Genomic DNA, 21,250 nt, shown 5'->3' on the forward strand with positions numbered 1-21,250 from the left:
ACTAACTACTACTGTAAAAGTGATAACACAATATTTCTAACATTTTATCACGGTTTTATGTTACAAATCAGAATCTGAATAGTGCGGCATGAATTTATATTCAGCCTCTGCTGTGGCCATTTATGTTGAATTTTTGTAAGTCTTGAGTTCTATCAGTTTAGTTTTTCTTTGGGCAATTAGGAAATACTTAAGTTACTTTAGAACCAAAATCTGTAATTCATTTTTGTATTTGAAATTGTTTAGATTTCTTTGATAACTTTTTGACCCTCCCATTAATTTAAGTAATTAAGAACCCACTTGGTGTGTGGTGGGGGTCCTTTTGTTTGGCAAATATCCGGTGTGATGACAGGATGTTTTTGTAAAATGATTTTTTTTTTTTTTTTGCGGTCATCTAAGTTCCAAAAACAAAAATTTCCAGTGAAGGCCATGGGTGACAACAGGTGGCTTGGTTCTTGCGCACACTTTTATGAACTTGAAACATCAGATTAAGCTAATTTTCATTTTCAAATAAGTTGTGAGAGATTTTTATTTTGTCTATAATTTTTGCAAGAAATAAAGTATGTGTGTTTTTCCAAACAATCAAGTCGGAAGTACGTGCAAGAACCAAACCACCTGTTGCTGCTAACGTTTCTACAACGCTAGTGCTTGCCAGTAATTGGGGAAAAAAAGGAAGCGAATATCCACTTTTAGCTCTGCTACTTTCATTTCTGTCTTCTTTCACAGTGCTACTATTAAAAAGTCTGTTAGCTGTTTCTTTTTGTGGCGTAGTGAGTAAATAACCTTAGCTACGAAGAAGAGGTTCCACCATGGACAGATGTGGGACGGTGGAAACTTAAGCAAACACAGAGAACAGACCGCAGAGATACTGCAGGGAAGATTTTACTGTTAAACATTTAAGAACTGTTGGTGAGAAACTCTGGATGTTTCTTTATGGGTTTGTAAAACAGACATAAAAAGGAGGGAGCGCACCCACATTCGTCCTGACAGAAACACATGGAGCTGAGGCTTGTTTCTTTATAGGCTTATAACTGAAATGCAGCTGGAAGACTATAAGTAGTGACGTGTTTTACTTGAGACCTTGAAAACATTAACTTTATCTCATATGCTTGTAAAACGAAGGAACAAAGTCGGTAAATGATTAAGGGTTGACCTCGCTTTCATATTTTATCTGGACTTTTGTGCTCCAAACAAGTGTTGACACCTGGGCGTTGCTGTGTGACTCTTTTAAGTGTTACTGGAAATTCAATGTTTCAGCCTTTGATAATGACATATTTCTGCCGTGACGTCATTCTTAACCCTTGGGGTGGTTTATTTAGGTTTCTATTTCTCGTTTAATATTTTACTGGAGAAACGAGGAGGAGAGTTTCAGCAGTAATCAAAGCAAGATGTGAATTCTTTTATTTTCTTCCCCCATAAAACGCCCCTGAGCTCAAACATAATTCTGCAATGTCAAAAAAAAAAAAAAAAAAAATCAAGGAAAAAAAAAAGGCTTTTGGATTTAGGAAGAAAAAAAAATAAGTCATGAGTTCTGTCGCTGTTGTTCATGTTTCAGTCTGAGTTGGACAATTTTCCAGTAATCTGACTAATTATTGCAGGCGCTAAAACAATAATACTTTTTTTTTCTTTCATGCGATTTGATCTAAAGCAAAACTTCTCATCAGATTACGTTGCCTTCGGTTATAAACAAAAAGAACGTCAACGTCTTCATAAAGGTTCCACGTTAACTTTCTCTTTCCTGCCAAGTGAAACTAACATCTGGAAGAGAAACTATGTGAAAGTTGACGCTTCACTGATCCAGGAAGTGTGTTCGTCCCTCTGCTCATCCCCCTCACTCTCTGGTTTAGCTTACAGAGGGTTAGTTACACTTTAAAGAATCACGCCATTCTTTCAAAACAGGTAATCAAAAATCAGGGAAAATCCGTTCACATTGGAACTGTGAGTTTCAGTGAGAAATGCTTAGATGTTGACCTATGAACATGAATAATTTAATTTTAAAATGGATGAAATTTACTTTGAAGTAGGTCTTATTTAGAATGAACTGGTACATCACCACAAACTCGCTGACCTGTATTTTAGTCTCCAATCACCAGAGGGCGCTATTAGCCAAACTGTACTTTTGACATACAAAAAGTACAACTAGAGCAAAACATGTGCTGGCCATCTACTCAGGATTTTTAAGCTCTATTTCATGATCAACAGCCATCATCAACACTTATGTTCACTACTTCAAAGCAGTGCACAAACTAGCACAAAGTCTTTTTTTTAAATAAAAGTTCAGGGGGCTGTTTAACCTTTTGACCTTTAAACTTTCATTAATATCTTCAAAGCCAAAGCAGTGGGAATCCAGTGTTTGATTTACTGGATTCACACCAATTTTGTCTGATTTGAAGAAGCTGGGGAGGGTGGGATAATTTCACTCAGGTGTGGACAAACTCTATTTTAATAGAATCTGTCTTTTATGATATCTTTTAAAAGGATGCTGTTGATTTTTATCAGTTTAATGGGTTTCTCTTAAACTCTATCTAAATTATATTGATAAAGGAGAGACAGATATCTCTCTATCTAGAGTCACACAGGCACACCCGCCTGAAGGAAACAAACCCAGTATATCCACTTGCAATCTATTGGCTGAGAGGTTGCCAGGCGACGGTACTTTGGGAGCAGAGAGGTTTGCAGTCGGGAATTTGATCCGAGCAGAGACCAGTTTTGAGCGCAAGGAGAAAGGTTTGAGAAAGAAAACAATGAAAGAGAGCAGAAGTTTGGAGTACAAGCTTTGTAAGTTTTGAGAGGAAAATCCTGCTTCCAAAATGAAAATGTAAGCACAAGTATTCAAAGTGTTGAGAACAAAAGACATGAAATCCTGCTTTCAGACTGAAAAGTTGCTCTCTCGAATTATAGCAGAAAAATTCCCCCATATTTGTGCATTTAATTGAATAAAAGCCCCAAAATGGTTTAACAACTTGATGAATGTGTTTTACATCACTTGCCCTGAATGTGTTTTAATTTGGGAATTACTTGAATTTACTTTGCTGCGTCAAATATGCACACCTATATCTGGATAAACGTCTCTTAACAAGTTCGACAAACAATCTACAACCTGTAAGAGTCTTGCAGGATGATCCTGTTTGGATATTCCACCATGTTTGGTGCAACTTAGCTTATTACTGATTGGTTTTCCTGCGCTGTCCTGATTTGTGTGGAAGTTCAGATGTTTAGAGCCACACCTCTAATTACCCAACAGCCAACAGCTCACCCGTCCACCATGCTTTGTCTTCTGACCCCTGCCGCTTCACGTTACACTCTTTCTCTTCCTCCTTTTGATCTGATGACCCTAATCTTTCTTCACAATACTTCCTCTTCTAGTTGCTGTATTATTCCATCCTGTTTGCCCAATGTGGCTGAACAGGACCTCAGGATGAATGAGATAAAGCAAAAATAAGTTAAAATCTTAAAGAATCACCCAGGAAACTGCCGGAACATCATCAATGCCCACTATTTGAAGCCAGTTTCACATCACAGTGGCTGATCTGGATCATTACTGTTTAAACTTTACCTTTAATAACATAAAGTTACCTAATTTTTAAAGTGCAATCAGTAATACTTTTATAACAAATTTATATCAGTAATGATTTCTTGGTTAATGTCAAGTTGTCATAACAAAGACATTTTGAATAATGTCAACTTTGTATTAAAAGTGTCATAATTTACCGAATGACGCTTTATGACAACAGTCATAAATATTCATGAAGGCTTATTCATGATCATAACAGGTGTTATGTCATGTTTATGACAGTGTCATGTCAGTCTTATTCACCCCCCTTCAAATAAAGTGGTACCCTTTGTTTTTATGCCATATGTTAATGCTTTTATGTGATTCTTTATTTGTGCTTTATATGTTTTTTTCCTGTAGAGCAGGACGAATGGTGCTCTGCAAATTTGTGTTGACTTGAAAAGATGTATGTTTGGAAAAATATCCAAGGCACACATCAAAACAAGTTCTGATTTAAATAAAGCAGAAAAGAAATTAAGCAAAAACATTCATTGAAACATGAACAACGAAAACAGAAATAACCACGTTCTGGGTTCATGTGTTGCTGTCAGTCCTTAAGACGATTTACTAAAATCACAAAAACATGTTGATCATCTTTCAAAATTTCACGAAAAAAAAGCAAAACATAAAAACACTTAAAGCATTTTTTTTTTTTTTACCGTAACACTTGTAACAAGAAAGAAATTAAATTTTAGAGCACATCCTCATATGCTATTTGCTTCAACAGGTAGGTATGAAATGCTGCCCCCAAGTGATCTCATATTTAATATGAGATGTTTATTTGGCAGGACTGAGAATAATTTTGTTGATGTGTCTCATCGGCTAAGTTAAATGAGATCACGAGATAAAATACAGCTCATAATTTTTCATTTCAGGGGCGAAAAAAGCACAGATCTGCAGAGGAGCATCAAAGTAAAAGGTGGAATAAAAACAACTTTCATTGTGGTTGTGATTCTTCCACTGCTAACAAAATTAATGAGTTTTTTTGTTGTTGTTTTTTTTGCATTTTTTTCTGTTGATATCTTGGTTTTGCTGCTTCCACAGCTAAAAATAATGATTTGAAAGTGAAAATAGTCTAAACAAAAAAGACAAATTTATGGCTAAATTGAGTCAAAACTTTGTAGGAATATTTAAGGTAGCAATTAAAACTACTTTGAAAACATGCTTAGAGGTGTGTAATATAATAACATGTGAAATATCAACACTATGAATGTTTCATGTTGATAAATAAATACATGTGTGTGTATGTGTGTTTTGAAAAATACGTCTTGGGTGCACAGTGGTGCTCGTGATTACCTTGCAGCAAGAAAGAGCAGCAGCCTGGTGTTTTTCTGCATAGACCTAGTGGTTTCCTCTGGCTTCCTCCCACAGTCCAAAAATATGTTAGCTCAATCGAATACGATAAATCACCATAATATGTGTGTGTGTGTGTGTGTGTGTGTGTGTGTGTGTGTGTGTGTGTGTGTGTGTGTGTGTGTGTGTGTGCGTGTGTGTGTGTGACGGACAGGCGACCTGTCCAGATTTTACACCGTAATCCCTCACCAGCAGTACCCAGCATGGACCAGCAGGTCCATGGAGAACCGATCTGGAAATCTAATTTTTAGAGAAGAAGCAGCGCCCCCTACAGGAATAAAGAGCATGTTTGGGCTTCGAGGGAAAAATAAAGAAATAAAATGTCTTTTTGCTCATCTCGATGATTTTATGTATTTTGACCATGAACAGACCATCAAAACGAACTTAAATCTCCACTCTACCATTTTCTAAGATTTTTTTTTTTCTAAATGAGAGCTTTTGTTTATTGTTTCAAACAATTTATGAACTTTGTGTGTTCGGTGGGAGATAAGAGGGGCATAAAACTGTAAAGAGTGCTTATAGTGAGGTGTGTTTTGGGGTTGGGTCATAACGAGGCAGCCATAAAACCTTTGGTCACAAAGGGATTGTCTCTGCAAGAAGGCAGGTCCATATCATTGCTCCATATTCTTACAACTGTTTCACTTCGTCGTTTTTTATCAACTCACGCTAAAAAGGTAAGAAAAAATGATCCGGAACACCAGGTCAAAACTTTCATAGCAGCTCGTTTTTTTTTTTTTTTTTTTTTTTTTTTTTTTTTTTTTACCGCTGAATGTGTTCGTTTTTACCGGATTCATTTTCAGCGAGGTTTTTGTGCGACACGACACATTAACGTCGCACAAAAACATTAAACATCAACTTAAATATTATAGTCTTCGCCAAAATATTATCTATGGCTCCTTTTTTTCACATTAATGACCAAATTTACAGATCATATGTAAATACTTTTTTTTATTATAACTATTTTGACTAGCAGTAAGTCTAACTAATCCACCTGTTTTAGTCAATTAAGCTAATGATGGATGTTAACTAGTCGTTGCTTTTGAATCTAAATGATTCTAAAAATAAAAACCCGGAAAGTAGATAAAATCGACCTCCAGTGAAAATGTTTATATTTGCGGGTAGACTAAAAAAAAAAAAAAAAAAAGCAAAGGGATTCATATCGAATAAGAGAAATGAGTATAACCAGCTCAGTTTAGCTTCGGTGAAAGGATGAGAGGAACCACTGGGTCGGTGATTTTCTTCAAAGTGAATTGAGTGAATATTGGTTAATATTACCAGCGACACACTTGCTTCATTTACTCCTTCCGTGTTTTTATTTGCCTTTAGCTCCTCCTGTATTCCTTTTAATCGATCTATTTTTGACCATTCAAATATATGATCAGGACAGCTGTGACTTTTACTTTTTAACACTTTGGTAACACTTTAATTGGCGGGGTGCATAGGACATGACACTGTCATAATCATGACGTAACACCTGTCACGGCCATGAAGGGGTCTTTATGAATGCCTAAGACTGTTCTCATGTAAATAAGTGACACTTCGGACACTTATTTACCAAAGTGTCATTCAGTGAATAATGGCACTTTTAATGCAAAGTTGCTTTAAAAGTTGCATTGAAAGTCCATTAAAAATGCCAACTTTGCATTAAAGTTGCAAAATCATGCAAAGTTGGCATTTTTAATGGACTTTCAATGCAACTTTTAGAGCAACTTTGCATTAAAAGTGTCATTATTTACCGAATGACACTTCATGACAACTGTCATAGTCATTCATAAAGTCTTCTTCATGTTCATGACAGGTCATATTTATGGCGGTGTCATGTCATATGCACACCCCTTCAAATTAAGTGTTACCAAAATTTTTCAACTTTTTAAATTTAAGCTATTATAAAGTCATCATTCAGCTCGAGGCGCCATCTGAAAATGCAACGTTCATTTAGGTCCATTTTGGCACTGTGCACTTCGCCATTTCCCTCAAAATATTCTGGTCCCCATCAACGTCATGAAATCAAACAGCTGCTGTAGGTTTATCTGCTGCCAAACTATGATGTGAATCTCCTGTTTTAACACAGATATGGCGGCAGATCCAGCCGAGCAGCTTTAGGTTTTCCTTATATAAACCGGATTCCTGTGCGTTAGTAGTCTTTGTGAATCGGTGATTTATAAGTAAACTGCACTTAGTTGATTTTAATTCTCCTAAACTGGTGTTTCTGCGTTATTTCAGCCTCTTCAGGAAATACCCCATTAAATATTTAACATTCAGAATGAAGTTTGGCAGGAAATGCAACCGGCCTGTCCAGATTACACCACTCCATTATAGTCATGCTTGTTCATGCCTCTCATATTAAGCTCCTGACACAAAGACTTTGAACTCTTAATCTAGTTTTTACTGCCGTTATTTGTTGTTGTGTTTTTTTTTTTTTTTTTGCTCTTCACTTTCACTCTACGTGGGTCTGATTGAAGCATTGAAAGCTTGGCTCGCTAAAAATGAGATGAAATCTGATCAGCTGGAAATGCTAACAAATGGAAATGCTAAAAAGATCAACTTTTAATCAATGTTTAAATGATTGGTGTGGATATAAAATCTGTTGTTTGCTTGAGTTGCAAATCAAAAGTATCCAAATCTTGTGTCAAAACGTGAAGTGCAGCTATATCACGAAGAAGCAACACAAAAAACGAGATAAACACCATTAAATTCTGAATTTGTTGAGTGGAGAGAAAGCTTTACAAATTGAACTTTTCTTGTCTCTCTGTCATCGTTTTCATAAACCGCAACTGCTGGAATCGGCGATAAGCTGATTGGAAAAAAACAAAACAAAAGAAACCTGGTTTTAAAATGTTTTCAAAAATATACAGTGTATATACAGGACATATGTTCTACCTTGTTGACTTTGGAGATGGTTTTATTTATGAGTATCAGAATAAAAGGGGAATGATACACTTTTCAGTCCCTTTTATTTGAAAATATTTATATAAAGGAGGTGTCATTTTTTTATACGATTTGCAGTGATTCACTATTTTGTATCAGTTCATCACACTCAATCCAAAACCAATATATTCTTTAGCAGATTTTAACGTGAAGTGTAAAAAAAAAACACACTCCACAGATTCCACCATGTTGGAGCTTAATATGTAAGGATGGAGTCAAAATATTGGTGGCTTACATCCAAACAACCCTACAGTTCACAGGTGCTGTGCTTCTTTTACCATGTCTGTAAAGCTCTCTGAGTATCACAGACAGAGATTGTGTATAGATCCGCCTAAAACGTCTCAAAACGCAGAATGTGGGGTGGCAATAAGATGCAAAGCTCCAAATTAAATGAATTTTATTTTCTGACGTGCTTATGTCGACTCTGATTCTTCCAGACATGGCTTACCATCCGCCCTCGTCCAGCCCTGGGAGCTGGAGCACCGGCCTGCTCGACTGCTGCAAAGACACCAGCGGCTGTGAGTTAGCGCGACAAATTTACTGAAATATTCCCTCAAATTTGAACATCAGGAGCATCAATTAGTGAGCAAAGACGTAACGGATAGCAGCCTCCACGTTGATGAAGCTCTGCTGGAAAAGATGTGGCCTTTTTAAAAAAAAAAAAAAAAGAAAAAAAAAAATTGCACTTACATTGTTTTAATTCTTTAGACATTTCTGACCTTTTTATATGAATCCAGTTTTTCAGTGGGATTTAATGTGAATGAAAGTGTTTTTATTGTGGAATCATGACAGCGTGACAAATCCCTCCCACTCAAATTTCTCTACAGAAGATTTTATTGGACTCACCTCTCTGCTTTCACACCTTCCAACTCCAGGTGCATCTGATTTTCACTAAGATAAAGAGATGTTCTGACTTGCCCCGTTGCCTTGGAAAACCCACCCGTTTTCCAGAGAAATGTCTGTTTTCCACCTCTTCACGGTTTGACGTGACCTGCATTGGTAAATTGATTTATTTAGGGGACTTTTTACTAATAAAAACAACATAAGAGCCTTTAATTCAGGGTCATTTCAGCAACGTCAACCTTTTGAGACAGGCTTTTTCTTCTCAGTGTGCGGCTGAAACCACTCACCGATAGACAGCAGACAATTTCACATTTAGTTCAACAACCTCTATAATACGGTGGCGAACCAGTTCAGCATTAAGAGCCAAATGAAGCTCATCATCACCGTAAAGATCCACACAACAATTTCAAGATTAGCTTTATACCACATTGCTGCTGAAACGGCAGCAACGGCCGACAGAAAGCTGCTACCATGGAAACAGATTTTATTCTTAAATGATCCAGCTAAAGTCTCTCCGACAACTACTGCAGACTTGTAGCGCTAGCTTTTGTCAGTGCTGCCTTCAGTTAATTTTGGTATCGAAGAGCCACCCGCGATCCGTCGAAGAGCTGCAGGTTCGCCGCCCCCTGCTCTGTCTAGTTCTTTGCCGACTTCGGCTCTTTCTGCTTTTTCGTGTCATGCTTGCATGGAAATTTAGCGGTTCATTCTTACGCAAACCTGTGAAAGTTTCAGCAAAGAAATTTTGTGTTGACCTCATGCTGACTGTACTTTATATGTGAGGCTTTTGTTTTCACGCCGTAATGCCAAATCACAGAAGTAACAACAACACACACGGTCCGACATGGGAAACCAGAAACTCCTTCGCTGTGTTTGTTTGCAGACAATATGCCAGAGAAAGAAAGACGGCTCTTTTTCTGCTCTTTCTCTGGAAGAATCTGCGGCATGAGATGATGAACTAAGCAATGCTGTTGTGAAATTTGGCTGTCAACTCGCTGTTGTGAAATTTGGCTGTCAACTCGCTGTTGGTGCCCAGAGGTTTCAAAAGATGAGCATATCTCCGGTAAAACAGGCCGAAACGTCGAGCCGCAATCAGATAAAATGGCCCGTTCCGACAAACTTCTGTTGAGATGCGCACTTATCGTGTTTTCCAAAAAGTCACGCTTTTGTTCAAGAAGTAAACACTTTCTGTACTTCTGTAATTTGTCACATTACATTTACAGAAGGAACAAAGGTAACAAGGGGTGCATTTGATGTATTTCAAGTGATTCAGGTGGTTCTGCTGTTGGAAGACAAACGCCTCAGGTTTGCATATGAAGCTTCTCTCGTTTTATAAGTGGACTGGTCAGGTTCCTGCTGCAGAAGACCAACCCCACATCATGCCGTCGCCGCCACCATGCGTGACAGCAGGGATGGCTTACCTGATAAGGAACAAACTGAACAAACTAAAAGAGCTTTATTTTACTTTTATTAGACTGGATAGTTTTGGATCTCCTGATCTGATTACATCTAACATTTGTTTACGTAAATTCACCTGGCCAGCAGAACGCATCGGCAGTCGGAAACAAGGAAACATTGGAGCTTTTATCCCTCGGTTTGGTCGTGTAGTTGGGCTAATGGAGGGCGTGACCTTCTGCAGATTCCAGATGCAATCAAGACTGGAGGGTCTACAGACAATTTAAGTGAATTTATTGACTGATTTCTGCTCTGTTCTGAGATGTCAACCATAAGATCTTCAAGATTTCAAAATCTTTCCCAACTTACTAACTATTTTAATAGATTTTAGAAAAAGGTCGACACGCCTCCAGGCTCGTTCAGTGTTTGAATGATCATCCAGCTCATCGATAGACCCTGATTTGCTTCATTTTTGGGCGATCGGCCGACTCTTGAGAGAGAGAGCTGATCCTCCAGGATGTGCATGGCTAACAATAGTCTCCCTAAGTTGGCAACATTTCAGACAACTCTGACAGCGTCAGATATAGAAACAATAAGCCTGTTCTCATGACATAATTTGGCTTTCCATGAATTTCTAAGGAATTTGAAGGGAGCGGATGTGTCAGACTGTTGTGAGAAAATGTAGAGGTGTTGTGAAATTGACATTTCAACATCCTTGAAATGCACCGTGGGATTACTGTGGTCTGAACACGTTTTGCCTTGAATGGTTCCCAACTGTTCTTAAGAAAGAATATCAGCAGAAATGAAGACAGTCGATGCAGTGCAGATGTGATTATATGACTTCAACTTGGAGCGACTTTATTATATTAAAACTAAATTTGTTTTGTTTGGTATTTTTGACATTACATTAAACTAGTAAGGCTTTTGTTCTTTTTGTTTTACTCAAATACAGTGAAATTAAAGCTTCTTCTGGGTAAAACTAACTTAGGTTTATATCTAATCATGTATCGGAGTGGCCTAGTCAAAGAAGAAGACAATGAAAAACAGACAAAATGGTTGCATCTGGTTCATCACATGTTAGTTTCTAACTTTTCAAAGATGAAGTCCATTCTGTGGCCTAAATCAGCCTGATAAGGTTATCAGACATTAAAACGTTCTCCGTCTCCCCTGCAGGTTTGTTCGGGTTGTGCTGCTTCCCCTGCTTGCAGTGCCAGACTGCCAAGGAGTACGGCTGGTGCAGGTTCATGCCCTGTCTGGACTTCTGCGGCATCGTGTCCTGCATACTCCGCTCCAACATCAGAGAGCGCCACAACATTCCTGTAAGGCCACTTTGTTGTTTCGACGCTTGCGTTCACTTTTAGAGCAGCTTCTCGTTGCTTTCAGATGGTTTTGCCAGGCCTTATCAGTGCCTGTAGCGACTTCTCCTGACTTTAAACCGGAGTCAAACAAGTCACGTCTCACCGGTTTCACGAAACCGGTGAAACATCATGTTTCCTCTTCGACAACGGCTTTGATTCAGATGTTTCCCTGGTTTTACAGGCCCAATTTAACCTGATGGGTCTTTTCAGCCTCAGCCAGGCAGCATTATTTGTCTGCGAAGGTGTTTTTTCATTGACTTCATTTTTATTTTTGTGCTTGATCGTTTTAATTCATATAATAATTTTCCTAGTCACTGCATCGCTTTGTCAAATCCTCATTCTTTCACATGTGGGTGAGGAGGAAGAGCAACTCAAGGTGCTCCAAACTTAGAGCTAAAGATAGGAAAATACCTGCGTTTGTCGCAGAGACACACATCTTCCACTGAAGGTATTTAGGGTTAGGGTAACGGTGGGTCGGAGTTGATTTATGAGCTCCAAAGTTTATGTTTCTGTTGAATTAGTGAGGTGACAGTTTCATCAGTCAGGCTTAAAGATGTTTTCTTTACCCCTCTGAAAACTTGTATAACTGCCTATTTTAAAAGTTAAGTCACCAAATATAGTTAGTAAAATCAACCTAAGCTTGTCGGAAACAAGGAGGATAACTACTCTGATAGGTTCATGTTGTTTTGGATGGCTTCATAAACCCATTAATAAATGAAATCAGGATTTCAAAACTTATTTTCCTGGTCACTCTGGTTGTCTTTGTGCCGTTAGAATGAGTTTGATGATCCAAAATCTTTTAGAGTGTGCATCAAGTTATTCATATCGTCGTAAAGTCGTCCAGAGACCCAGATCAGTTCCAGTAACATTGTTTTTGTTTTTGTTTTAACAATGCTTTGCTTTTTCCTCCCTTCCTGTTTCCCCTCTGCAGGGCTCAGCCTGTGACGACTGCTTAAAAATAGCGTGCTGCTACCCCTGCGTGTGGTGCCAGATGCATCGAGAGCTGAAGCTCAGGGGCCGCAGCCAGTCGGGCGACAACGTGGTCACCGCTCAAATCGGCTGAGCTTAACGCGCCGCCGACTCAGAGGCGGCGTGTCGAGTTTGTCTGAAATGTCCTGCAGATGCTTCAGGTGGACCGCAGTTTAAAACATGTGTTAGTTTAGTGCTATTCAGCAACATTTTCTTTTGCTACTTCTCGAAGGTTTTGGAATTATAAAGCGAATGCCTCTTACTGGCGTATTTAGCAGTCTGTGTTTTCTAACAACAGGATTGACGTTTCTGACTTTTGTTCCTCAATAAAATACTTTTTGCAAATCTTCTCTCTTTCTCGCTAAAATCTCCCAAAACTCTGTGTGTGTGTGTGTGTGTGTGTGTGTGTGTGTGTGTGTGTGTGTGTGTGGGTGTGTGTGTGTGTGGGGGTGTGTGAGTGTGTGTGTGTGTGTGTGTGTGTGTGTGTGGATTTAAAGGAATTGAACTTTGGATTGCATTCTGACACTGAACATTAACAAAAGGCAAATGCGGCGCTTTACTTTAAATGAAAAACATGTTTTTTTGGGGTTTTTTTTCTTCTAAGGTGAGGAACTGGTCCAAATACCCGTCAATTTGTATCCAGATCTTTCACTTTTAACCAAGACACCTGAAGATTAAGAAAGAAACTATTTCCTCGGTGTAATGTTTCGACGGAGCATTCAGCAAATTCGGTCAAAGATTGGCTTCAGCTTGAGAAAATATTTCCACTCCTGACGTCCAGAGGCGACTCTGACAGAAAACCTCTAGGGACTCTGTCTGCAGACGGGAAACGTTTCCACAATCTGATGAACGTTTACGAGATAGAACAGGCGGATACTGCCGAGACGCTGGATGCTGCTACAATGTAGCAAAGTGTTGAGATTGAACCAAAATTTGCTTCAACTATTTCAGTTGAAAAATATACGTGCATAAGTGTGCACGCTTATGCAACCAGTTTATTTTAGCTAGCTCGTTTTGAATGTTTTTTTCCTTCCATCTAACGTATTTGTTTATCTTTATGGAAGCCCATTTCCGCCACTCTGATGGAAAAAAAAAAAAAAGAACCCAGCTTGTATCTCATAATTATGTTTTGACTTGAATTGGATTCCCGTAAGGAGACGGATGAGACAAGTTTGGATGGATAGAAACAAATGGATGTTGCTCACATCACTGAGAAATACTGCAGGAGAAGATTTACTAATCTTGCAATCTTACAAGTTTTGGAAGAATCCCATAAAGTCAAAAAAGAGGAAAACTGCAAAAGGGCTAGCTTTAATATATTTTAGAGTAAAATTTTATGAGATAAATGTTACATTTTATGTTTTAAAAAAAAAAGAGTTTAGAAATGTTTTAACATAATCACAAAGATAAGTCCTTTTAAGGAGCCGCTGTGTTTTGCCATGAATTATTTCCAGTTTGGTTTTGTTTCAACAGATAAGATGCAAATTATGAACTTTTTTTTTTTTTTTATCCTCGCAAACACATGGAGACGAAAGGAGAACCATCCTCCTGTGCAAAGTGTCTCCATCGTTGTGCCTGTAGTTTCCATGGCGACCAGATAACGACCAGCGCAGCAGGAAAAACGTTGAGTAGCACAACAACCGCTTTGTTTAGCTCCCTGCATCTACATCCATCTGGGTTCACAGGAACTACAGATTTGACGTCTTGTTGGTGTGAAGCCCGTTTCGAGCCCCTCTGCTGGTGAACAAGGTAACTTTTTTGTTTTTTTGTTTTTTTGTTAAATAGTTGAACTGCTGCATCCTTTGGCCTCCGAATGAAGAAATTTGCAAATCACATGTGAAAGTGGAATCTGATCCAACTGCAGTGGAAAGATAACATGTAACATAATAGTAAATAGATCATAAAGAGGAAGTTGCTGTTGTTAAGTGGCTACGTGTTAAGTTAATAATTATTTAGTTTTATTTGTTTCTGGCCAGGTATGTAAATCTGAACTAAAGTCATAAACTTGTCAGATAATCCATGTTATCAGCATGAAGTTCCTCCTCTGAATAACTGTAAAGCTACCTCACTTCTCACGGAGATGGGAGTTTGAAATCATCATATTGGATTAGTAAACACTGGTAAATCTGAACCAACCAAACTGCTGAGTTTTGTTTTGCTTTTTCCACTTTTTGAATTTTACCAATCGTATGAAAGTATGAACTTCTACAAATTAAACATATTTTTATGTGGCACAGATGGTTCACAGTTTGTTTTTAACTGATTGCGACAGTCTAGTGTTGGGTGTTTTTGTTTTGCAGTATTTTGAGCTGTAAAGGTATTTTTACAATCTATAAAGTTAATGTGAATACAGGTTTTTTTCTTCTTATTTTAATTAAACATCTACATTGAATTAAATAATATAGTTTTATTGTTTTATTTCTTAAATGTCTTATAGTTCCTGTACATATATACCTGTCTCAGACTGTATCTCTGTGCAAATGACAAAACTCTTCAACAAAAAAAAAAACAAAACAGTTCCCTAGTAATTCATCTCGTTTGCACAGGTGTCGATCTGAATCTGTGCCTTCAGTTGTGCTCCACCAGGGGGCGCCGTTGAATTACAAAAAGGCCATTCAGACCCAGATGTGGGAGTAAACTGCGATCTCTGTTTATCTTTGCTGTTCATAAAACACACATAACAAAGTAAACTAAATTAATTACTCAGAATTCATTGCGGCTATCTTATTCTCTGCAATATATTTCAGCTTTGGCCTCGTTTGCTTTCAAATACTGATGTATGATTAATGTCAATGTTTAACAGCTGCTTGTCAGAGAGCCGAAAACGCAAAAAGCCACTTGAGCGTCCAGTCGGTGTGGTGACGTTTCGAGCCGCAGCCTCTCTGCAAGCAGCGGCGCTGAGAGAAAAAAACAAAACAAAAACGTTTTTCACAGGAAGCAACAGCGAGGAATGGATCAATCAACAGGTGCTCGGTTCTCATCAACCTTTACTGACTTTCCACACAGACAGGAAGCCGCTGTGTTTTCCTCTTACGCTCATTCTTAACTGAAAGAGGAAGTTTCCTCTCCCCCATCTGGGTGCGATCGCGCACCGCGTCTCCAGTCCCGTGTTGCTTGAGCGGCGAGCAGCGGGCTCCTCTCCGCCATGAACGTCTACCAAGAGGCGCTGAGCTACCTGGAGTCCCACCATGCTGCAGGTGAGGAGGAGGAGGAGAAAGAGGAGGAAGGATGCAAATGATGCACTTTATCTTGCTTTGACAGCACATCTCTCTGGTGTCATTTCACGCGGAGCTTTTATTTTTATTTTATTTTATTTTTTATTTAAAGGCGGCTTCCTCGTTGTTGCTGATTGCTTGTGTTTATTCCGCTGTGAAAAGCAGGAGGAGAGGGCCTGGAGGATGTTTTCCATGAGGAGGCGGTCTCCTGTTTCCTCTCCCCTCTCTGCTCTGAGAGCATCGACTTCCCGGACACCCCGGTGAGTCTGTCCCGCATCCCAAATGTCTCATCACGTCACTCAGTGGACGCCCTTGGGTTTCTTGTTGTCTCTGGCGGGCAGTTAAGTCTTTCAGTGATTTAATTTCCCATAATGCCAGCAGGGATACGATGACGCGTTCAAGGGCCAAATGGAAAACACACACAGGACCCTTGATGTTTCTGAAACCTTCAGCACCAAGTGCTCTACACGTACCGGAGAAATATTACGCTTTCACCGTATGTGCGCTCATGTTTTGTGACAAACTTTAGTTTGCCTTATTCAAAGCAAACGAAGGCTGAACGTAAATTGCACGGTAAATAACAGGCCGCTGCACTGATTGCAATTCCTCTTTGGATTATTACTTCCTCTTTCCTTCTTCCATGTTTTTTTTTCCTTTTGGTTGTTTTGGAAACTGTAGTTCTTTAATATAAGTGACAAGAACCAGGGTGAGTCATGAAATACCAAATTAAGATTTATTAGAAATGAGGACGTAATTTGACGTAATGGAATGTTCTCACGTCTTTTCCATATTGCACAGTGGCTAAGGCAAATTAGTCCTGTGTTAAGACACTTTTACATAGCAGGACAAAAAGAAAAAAATAATTAGGTTTTTCGATGCTTTTTGAATTTAAAAAAGCAAAAAAATAATAAAAAATAAAAATAAAAAATGCTTCGGCGCCAACAAGAGTGACACAGAAGAGTTAGTTCTTCTTTCCTTCTCTTTAAAAATATCTTCTTAAAGAGAAACTGCTGCTGCAGTAACAGATATGTATTTATTTTAAGAATTTCCAAACATTTTTAGTCAAGGGTGCAAATAAATGTGGAGAGTGCTGTGTTTCCAACAGAGTAGAAGCAAAAAATACAAAAACATACACTTAATCAAGAATAAATATCAAAAAGACGTTACAAAAAAAGCACAATACATTTTTAATAATCAAGAAAGACTTTCACAATAAAAGCATGGTGTTATTTGTTGATTTTTATGTAGGAGATGTATCAAGAGGTCACACAGATTTCACATGAGAAGGAAAACTGATAACAGCTCTATCATCTCTGCTTTTAAGGAATCTCTAATAGCAACATGAATAATGGGAAGTAAAATAAATATTTAAAAAATGACCAATAAAGATATCCTCTTGGAGTAAAATTTAATCAGCCAAAGGGTGCCACACAGTTGTCCGTTTTTCACTGATTGGCTGATGACCTCCACCTACATCCACTTATGCAAAGCGACTACCTCGGGAAAGCTGCAGGGAAAATATAAACGAACGGATGCAGATAAACATCTCAAACTGTGTTTGAGCCTGAAGGCATCGTTTTCGACAAAGTTCAGACAGCAGCTGCTGAAAACCAAAACAGAAGAACTTAAAGTTTATTTAAAGCAGCCGAGAAGCTGAACTCAGCCAGTGACAAAAGGTGCAGCGATGGTCAAATGTTTACATACACTCACCAAAGGTGATTCATTTTGGCCTTTTAATGTGACTCATGCTTTATGCAAAGCGTTACATGACCAACAACTGCAAACTGTAAAGCAATGACGGAGTGAAGTAGTTTGAAGTTACTGTGTTTTTTTCTTTTTTCTTTTTCATGCAAACCAGCTCAAACATTTACATACTCCCCCAACAAAATTTGGTTAAATGCCTGTTAGCGAGTTGCAAATCTACCACGTTGTGTTTGTGGCCATCAGCAAGTGACCGACAACAACAGATTATGCTATCGCCATCGTGTTCAACATAGTTCTGATCTCTAGACAGATAAATTTACGTCTCATCCGACCACATACTTTCTTGCCAGTAGATACTTGGCTTCTCTCTCTCTCTCTCTCTGTGTGTGTGAAGGCGTCGTTTTGGAGCAGCACTACCACCCTCTCAGTCGTTGGTGATGTGTAATTTCCATGTGGTTTTCAAAATCTTCTAGTTTATGTCAGACCAGAACCTGTGATGTGGGGTGTTTGTGGAAATCCTAACCAGCTTTCTCTCCTCGGAGGTGGCAGTTTGGGTCAAACGGATGGAAATCGGACACAGATGAGTGCTGAGGCAGAACAAAGATCCCAAACACTGATATGAACTTTGTCAATGGTTAAAATACAAGAGGTGCATGCAAAATTTTTACCAGAAGCTAGAAGGCGGCTATAAAAAGTCTGTGTTTTTTTTTCTGCACATTGCTGAAGAATATTTAACCAAGTATTAGCATGGGGTGGTACAGTTAGAGCATCTACACATATATCATATTAAACCCAAAGAAATCGCATGAATTCCTTGAAGTTGCGTCGTCATTTCACCCTGGACAAAAACCTTAAAAAAATCATTTTGAATCCCAAATCAATTTTAACCTGTTGGTCTCAAGTTGTCAGGACCCAAATTTGGGTCCTCTAGTGACAGACAGGTTAACTCTTGATGCCTTTGATGTGCGCATGCAAACGTCTGACCAGATCTATAAATAAGTTGACGGATTTGCTTATCCAAATTGCTTTGAGATGATTCACCTGAGAGATCTCAGCTATCCATCTCACGCCTCACTGGTAGCGCCGCAGTTTGTGCGGCAGCATCGCGTCCATTTCACTGACTGATTTCATGCATCTCTCCCAGACGTCATGCAGCCGCGAGGAGATGCTGGAGAAGAGGCTGGTGGTCCTGAGGGGCATCCTGGAGAGCGAGGAGGTGTACCTCAGGGAGCTGGACGCCCTGCTGGCGGTAACGCTAACGAATTCTTGTTTCTATCATTTTCTTTTTCCACACACTTTGTTTTCAGTCTGACCACAGTATATTCTTACCTAACCTCTAAACCAAATCATGCAAATGAAAGTTTGTTGCACTCAAACCCTTAATGCACACTTATTTGAACCCCCCCCCAAATTGGCTCATTGCTGCATAACTTCCTTTTTATTGTTCAGCTACTTGTGAAAAATTAACCGTTTGAGTCAGCGACACCCCCCACCACCACCACCACCGCTTCATGTATTTAATTCATGCATGTATTTGTGGAGCTGAAGGTAATCTTTCATTTTGTGTTTGGACTGCGCTCTGTCTGAAAATGGATCCAAACGGCTGTTTCAAGCAGCGCTCGGCCAGATGTCACTTATTACACCAAACGTGGCTGCTTCCCTCTTTGTGGATTGTTCAACCATTGTATATAAGGTTCCCCTTTTTCTTAAAAAACCGAAGCAGTTCTCAGCTAATGTGACTTCATCTAAAAATAAAACACGGGCGATGTGCGGAAACATTCAACGCCTATTTAAAACCAAACACTTAAGATCTCGATTGACAAGTAAATTCAGTTTGTGACTTGATCTTTTCTGTATGAGGAAGCAATATAAGTTTATTCCTGTCCATTAGTCTGAATTATGCAACAGTAATTTCACTACTAGCTGCTGCACAGACATGGAGATGACAAACAAAATTCCTGTTTTTGTTACAAGAAATGACAGAAAATGTTGATGCGGAGTGCAGAAAAGCAGAGCTGGAACGGTTTAGATCAAAACGTGTTGATTTTTACACACTATCAATCAAATCAGACCGAGTTTAAGCTTTTTTGTAAAGAAAAATGTAAGTCTTTTTGCAAGGGGCTCACCAATTGATCAATAAGTCCTTAATATTGCATCCTGAATGGTTAGGGACCTTTTTGATGCACTTTTTAGTCTTTTATTTTTATTGATAGTTGGGCAATAAAGTCTGGTCTGTCTGTCTGTCTGTCTTTCTGTCTGTCTGTGGCATAATGTGGCGTCATAACAGTTCTGGTCAGTTATGAAAAAGATGTCATTTGTGGAAAAACATAAATCAGTATTAGTAAAAATCTTTTTTTGAACATCGGTGATCGGCCAGTAACCGCAGTCGGTTCACTCTTGCTCTAGAAACGGTGTCAGTACTTTTGCAGCCCACCATGACTTTCGGACAGGTTGTTCAACCTGAAAACCATTCAGGATGATGAGTTGCACCAGCTAAAGTAGCAATAAAAACTGTTTGACGGTGTTTGGAGGGCAGCAGCTGGGCGTGTCTATGCTAGATTTCTCCAAAGCTGAGTTTAGACACCCAGACGATCACTTGATGCCGTTTCTCTCCCATGCAAATCTTTTACGCACAAGTGAGCGTGAGAACACAGACGGACTCGTAAATTAAAAAGAGTTTCATCTCACGAATAAACAAAACTTTCTCTCTGCCACAGCCTAGAACAACGTAAGCAGCACATGCATCAGCAGCAGCAGCAGCAGCAGCAGCTTCCTGTCAGACCTGCTGTTTTGCATTCAGGCCAAAACGTTCGATTTGATCTAACGCGTTCAGAGCAAAGCCAACATCCCGAGAAGTTCAACATCCCCACAAGCCCAATCCCATCTTCAGCTGTGCATCATTCAGACCTCTGATAAGGAACTCCCACAGCATGAACACAGAGCTGGACACCAGCAGCGTATTTCCCCTTTCAGACAGGAAATGATGGTGCAACAATGAGAGCATGACGCATTCAGGGCCAATTTCTTCTCTCTCTCTCTTTTTTCTTTTCTCTGCTATTAACAGCGGCCACTGCCGTTTCCCCATTCTCATCGGGCGTAACGCGCTGAAGAAAGAGAGAAAACGTTTTCTGTGTGTGAAATAAAGTTAAATAAAACGTCTAGTGAGAAGGTGAATGCTTGTGGTTTTGCTCAGCAGTTTGCATGCATTAGTCATGTGACTTTGTTATCACCGTGAAAACACGTCGCATTATACTGCCATGTAAGAACTGAACTCTGCAGATGTGTGTGTGTGTGTGTGTGCTCTCAGCGCTCGCTTGTCTGCGTGTTGTTCACAACTTCAGACCCATTTTCTCCTTTTTTTTATTTTAGTGTGTTATTTTTACCAGTTGGCCCTTAGCTTTATTGAACTCAATTTTTATTTTTTTTTTTAAAGTTTTTTATTTAAATTTTTTCTCCGCAGCCCATGAAGGCTCTGCGGGCCTCGGCCGGGACGTCCCAGCCGGTGCTTTCCAGTCAGCAGGTGCAGACGGTTTTCTACCAGATCCCGGAGCTCAAAGACATTCACCAGAGCTTTTACTCCGGCCTGAAGGCCCGACTCGGCTCTCACACGCCGCCGGACGTCGACTCCGGTCAGGAAACGGTGACGTCGTGCAGCAACTCTGAGCTGGAGATGGGAGACCTGTTTCTGAAACTGGTACGTTTGCTTCTGCCCTGGGTGCAGCTACACTTCCAGTCTCATCACAGATTTTCAGTTGTATCTATTATGGCTGCACTTTGACTAGGCCGTTCAAACACATGACTACCCTTTTGATCTAAATTGCACCAGTGAAGCTCTGGCTTCATGTTTAGTGCAGGAAGTCTTTTTTTTTTTTTTTTTTTTTTTGTTCCAAAAGGTTTTTTTCCGGGGGTTTTTTATTTTTAGCTTTGTGCTGCCAATT

General features: G+C 39.3%; 2 protein-coding genes across 6 annotated transcripts in view; both read left to right on the top strand.

Moving 5' to 3' along the window:
• Window positions 1-5,442: 5,442 nt before the first annotated feature.
• LOC106945539 (PLAC8-like protein 1) lies at window positions 5,443-14,017 on the top strand. Of its 2 annotated transcripts, XR_001424584.1 has the most exons (5): window positions 5,443-5,577; window positions 8,269-8,349; window positions 11,240-11,385; window positions 12,356-12,581; window positions 14,007-14,017. XR_001424584.1 is itself a non-coding variant. In XM_015029277.1 (4 exons), the coding sequence occupies exons 2-4, from the start codon at window positions 8,271-8,273 to the stop codon at window positions 12,485-12,487; spliced, it is 357 nt and encodes a 118-aa protein (XP_014884763.1). In that variant the 5' UTR covers window positions 5,443-5,577; window positions 8,269-8,270; the 3' UTR covers window positions 12,488-12,749. The 2 variants fall into 2 exon arrangements, 1 of the variants encoding a protein (XP_014884763.1); XM_015029277.1 differs by lacking the exon at window positions 14,007-14,017 and having other exon boundaries at window positions 12,356-12,749.
• Window positions 14,018-14,028: 11 nt separating this feature from the next.
• Window positions 14,029-21,250, top strand: part of LOC106945538 (active breakpoint cluster region-related protein) — a 23,658-nt gene continuing 16,436 nt past the window's right edge. Inside the window, exons 1-5 of one of the 4 annotated variants that reach the window (XM_015029274.1) lie at window positions 14,029-14,142; window positions 15,400-15,590; window positions 15,771-15,868; window positions 18,457-18,561; window positions 20,773-21,006. In XM_015029274.1, the coding sequence (XP_014884760.1) occupies window positions 15,539-15,590; window positions 15,771-15,868; window positions 18,457-18,561; window positions 20,773-21,006 (489 nt within the window). In that variant the 5' untranslated portion in view covers window positions 14,029-14,142; window positions 15,400-15,538. Of the gene's footprint in view, window positions 14,143-15,104; window positions 15,591-15,770; window positions 15,869-18,456; window positions 18,562-20,772; window positions 21,007-21,250 lie in introns of those variants that run through there. The other 3 variants (XM_015029276.1, XM_015029273.1, XM_015029275.1) reach the window with 3 other exon arrangements.

Source organism: Poecilia latipinna, unplaced genomic scaffold (assembly GCF_001443285.1).
Source record: "Poecilia latipinna isolate Pla-1442-1.1 unplaced genomic scaffold, P_latipinna-1.0 Scaffold149, whole genome shotgun sequence".
Classification (NCBI taxonomy): domain Eukaryota; kingdom Metazoa; phylum Chordata; class Actinopteri; order Cyprinodontiformes; family Poeciliidae; genus Poecilia; species Poecilia latipinna.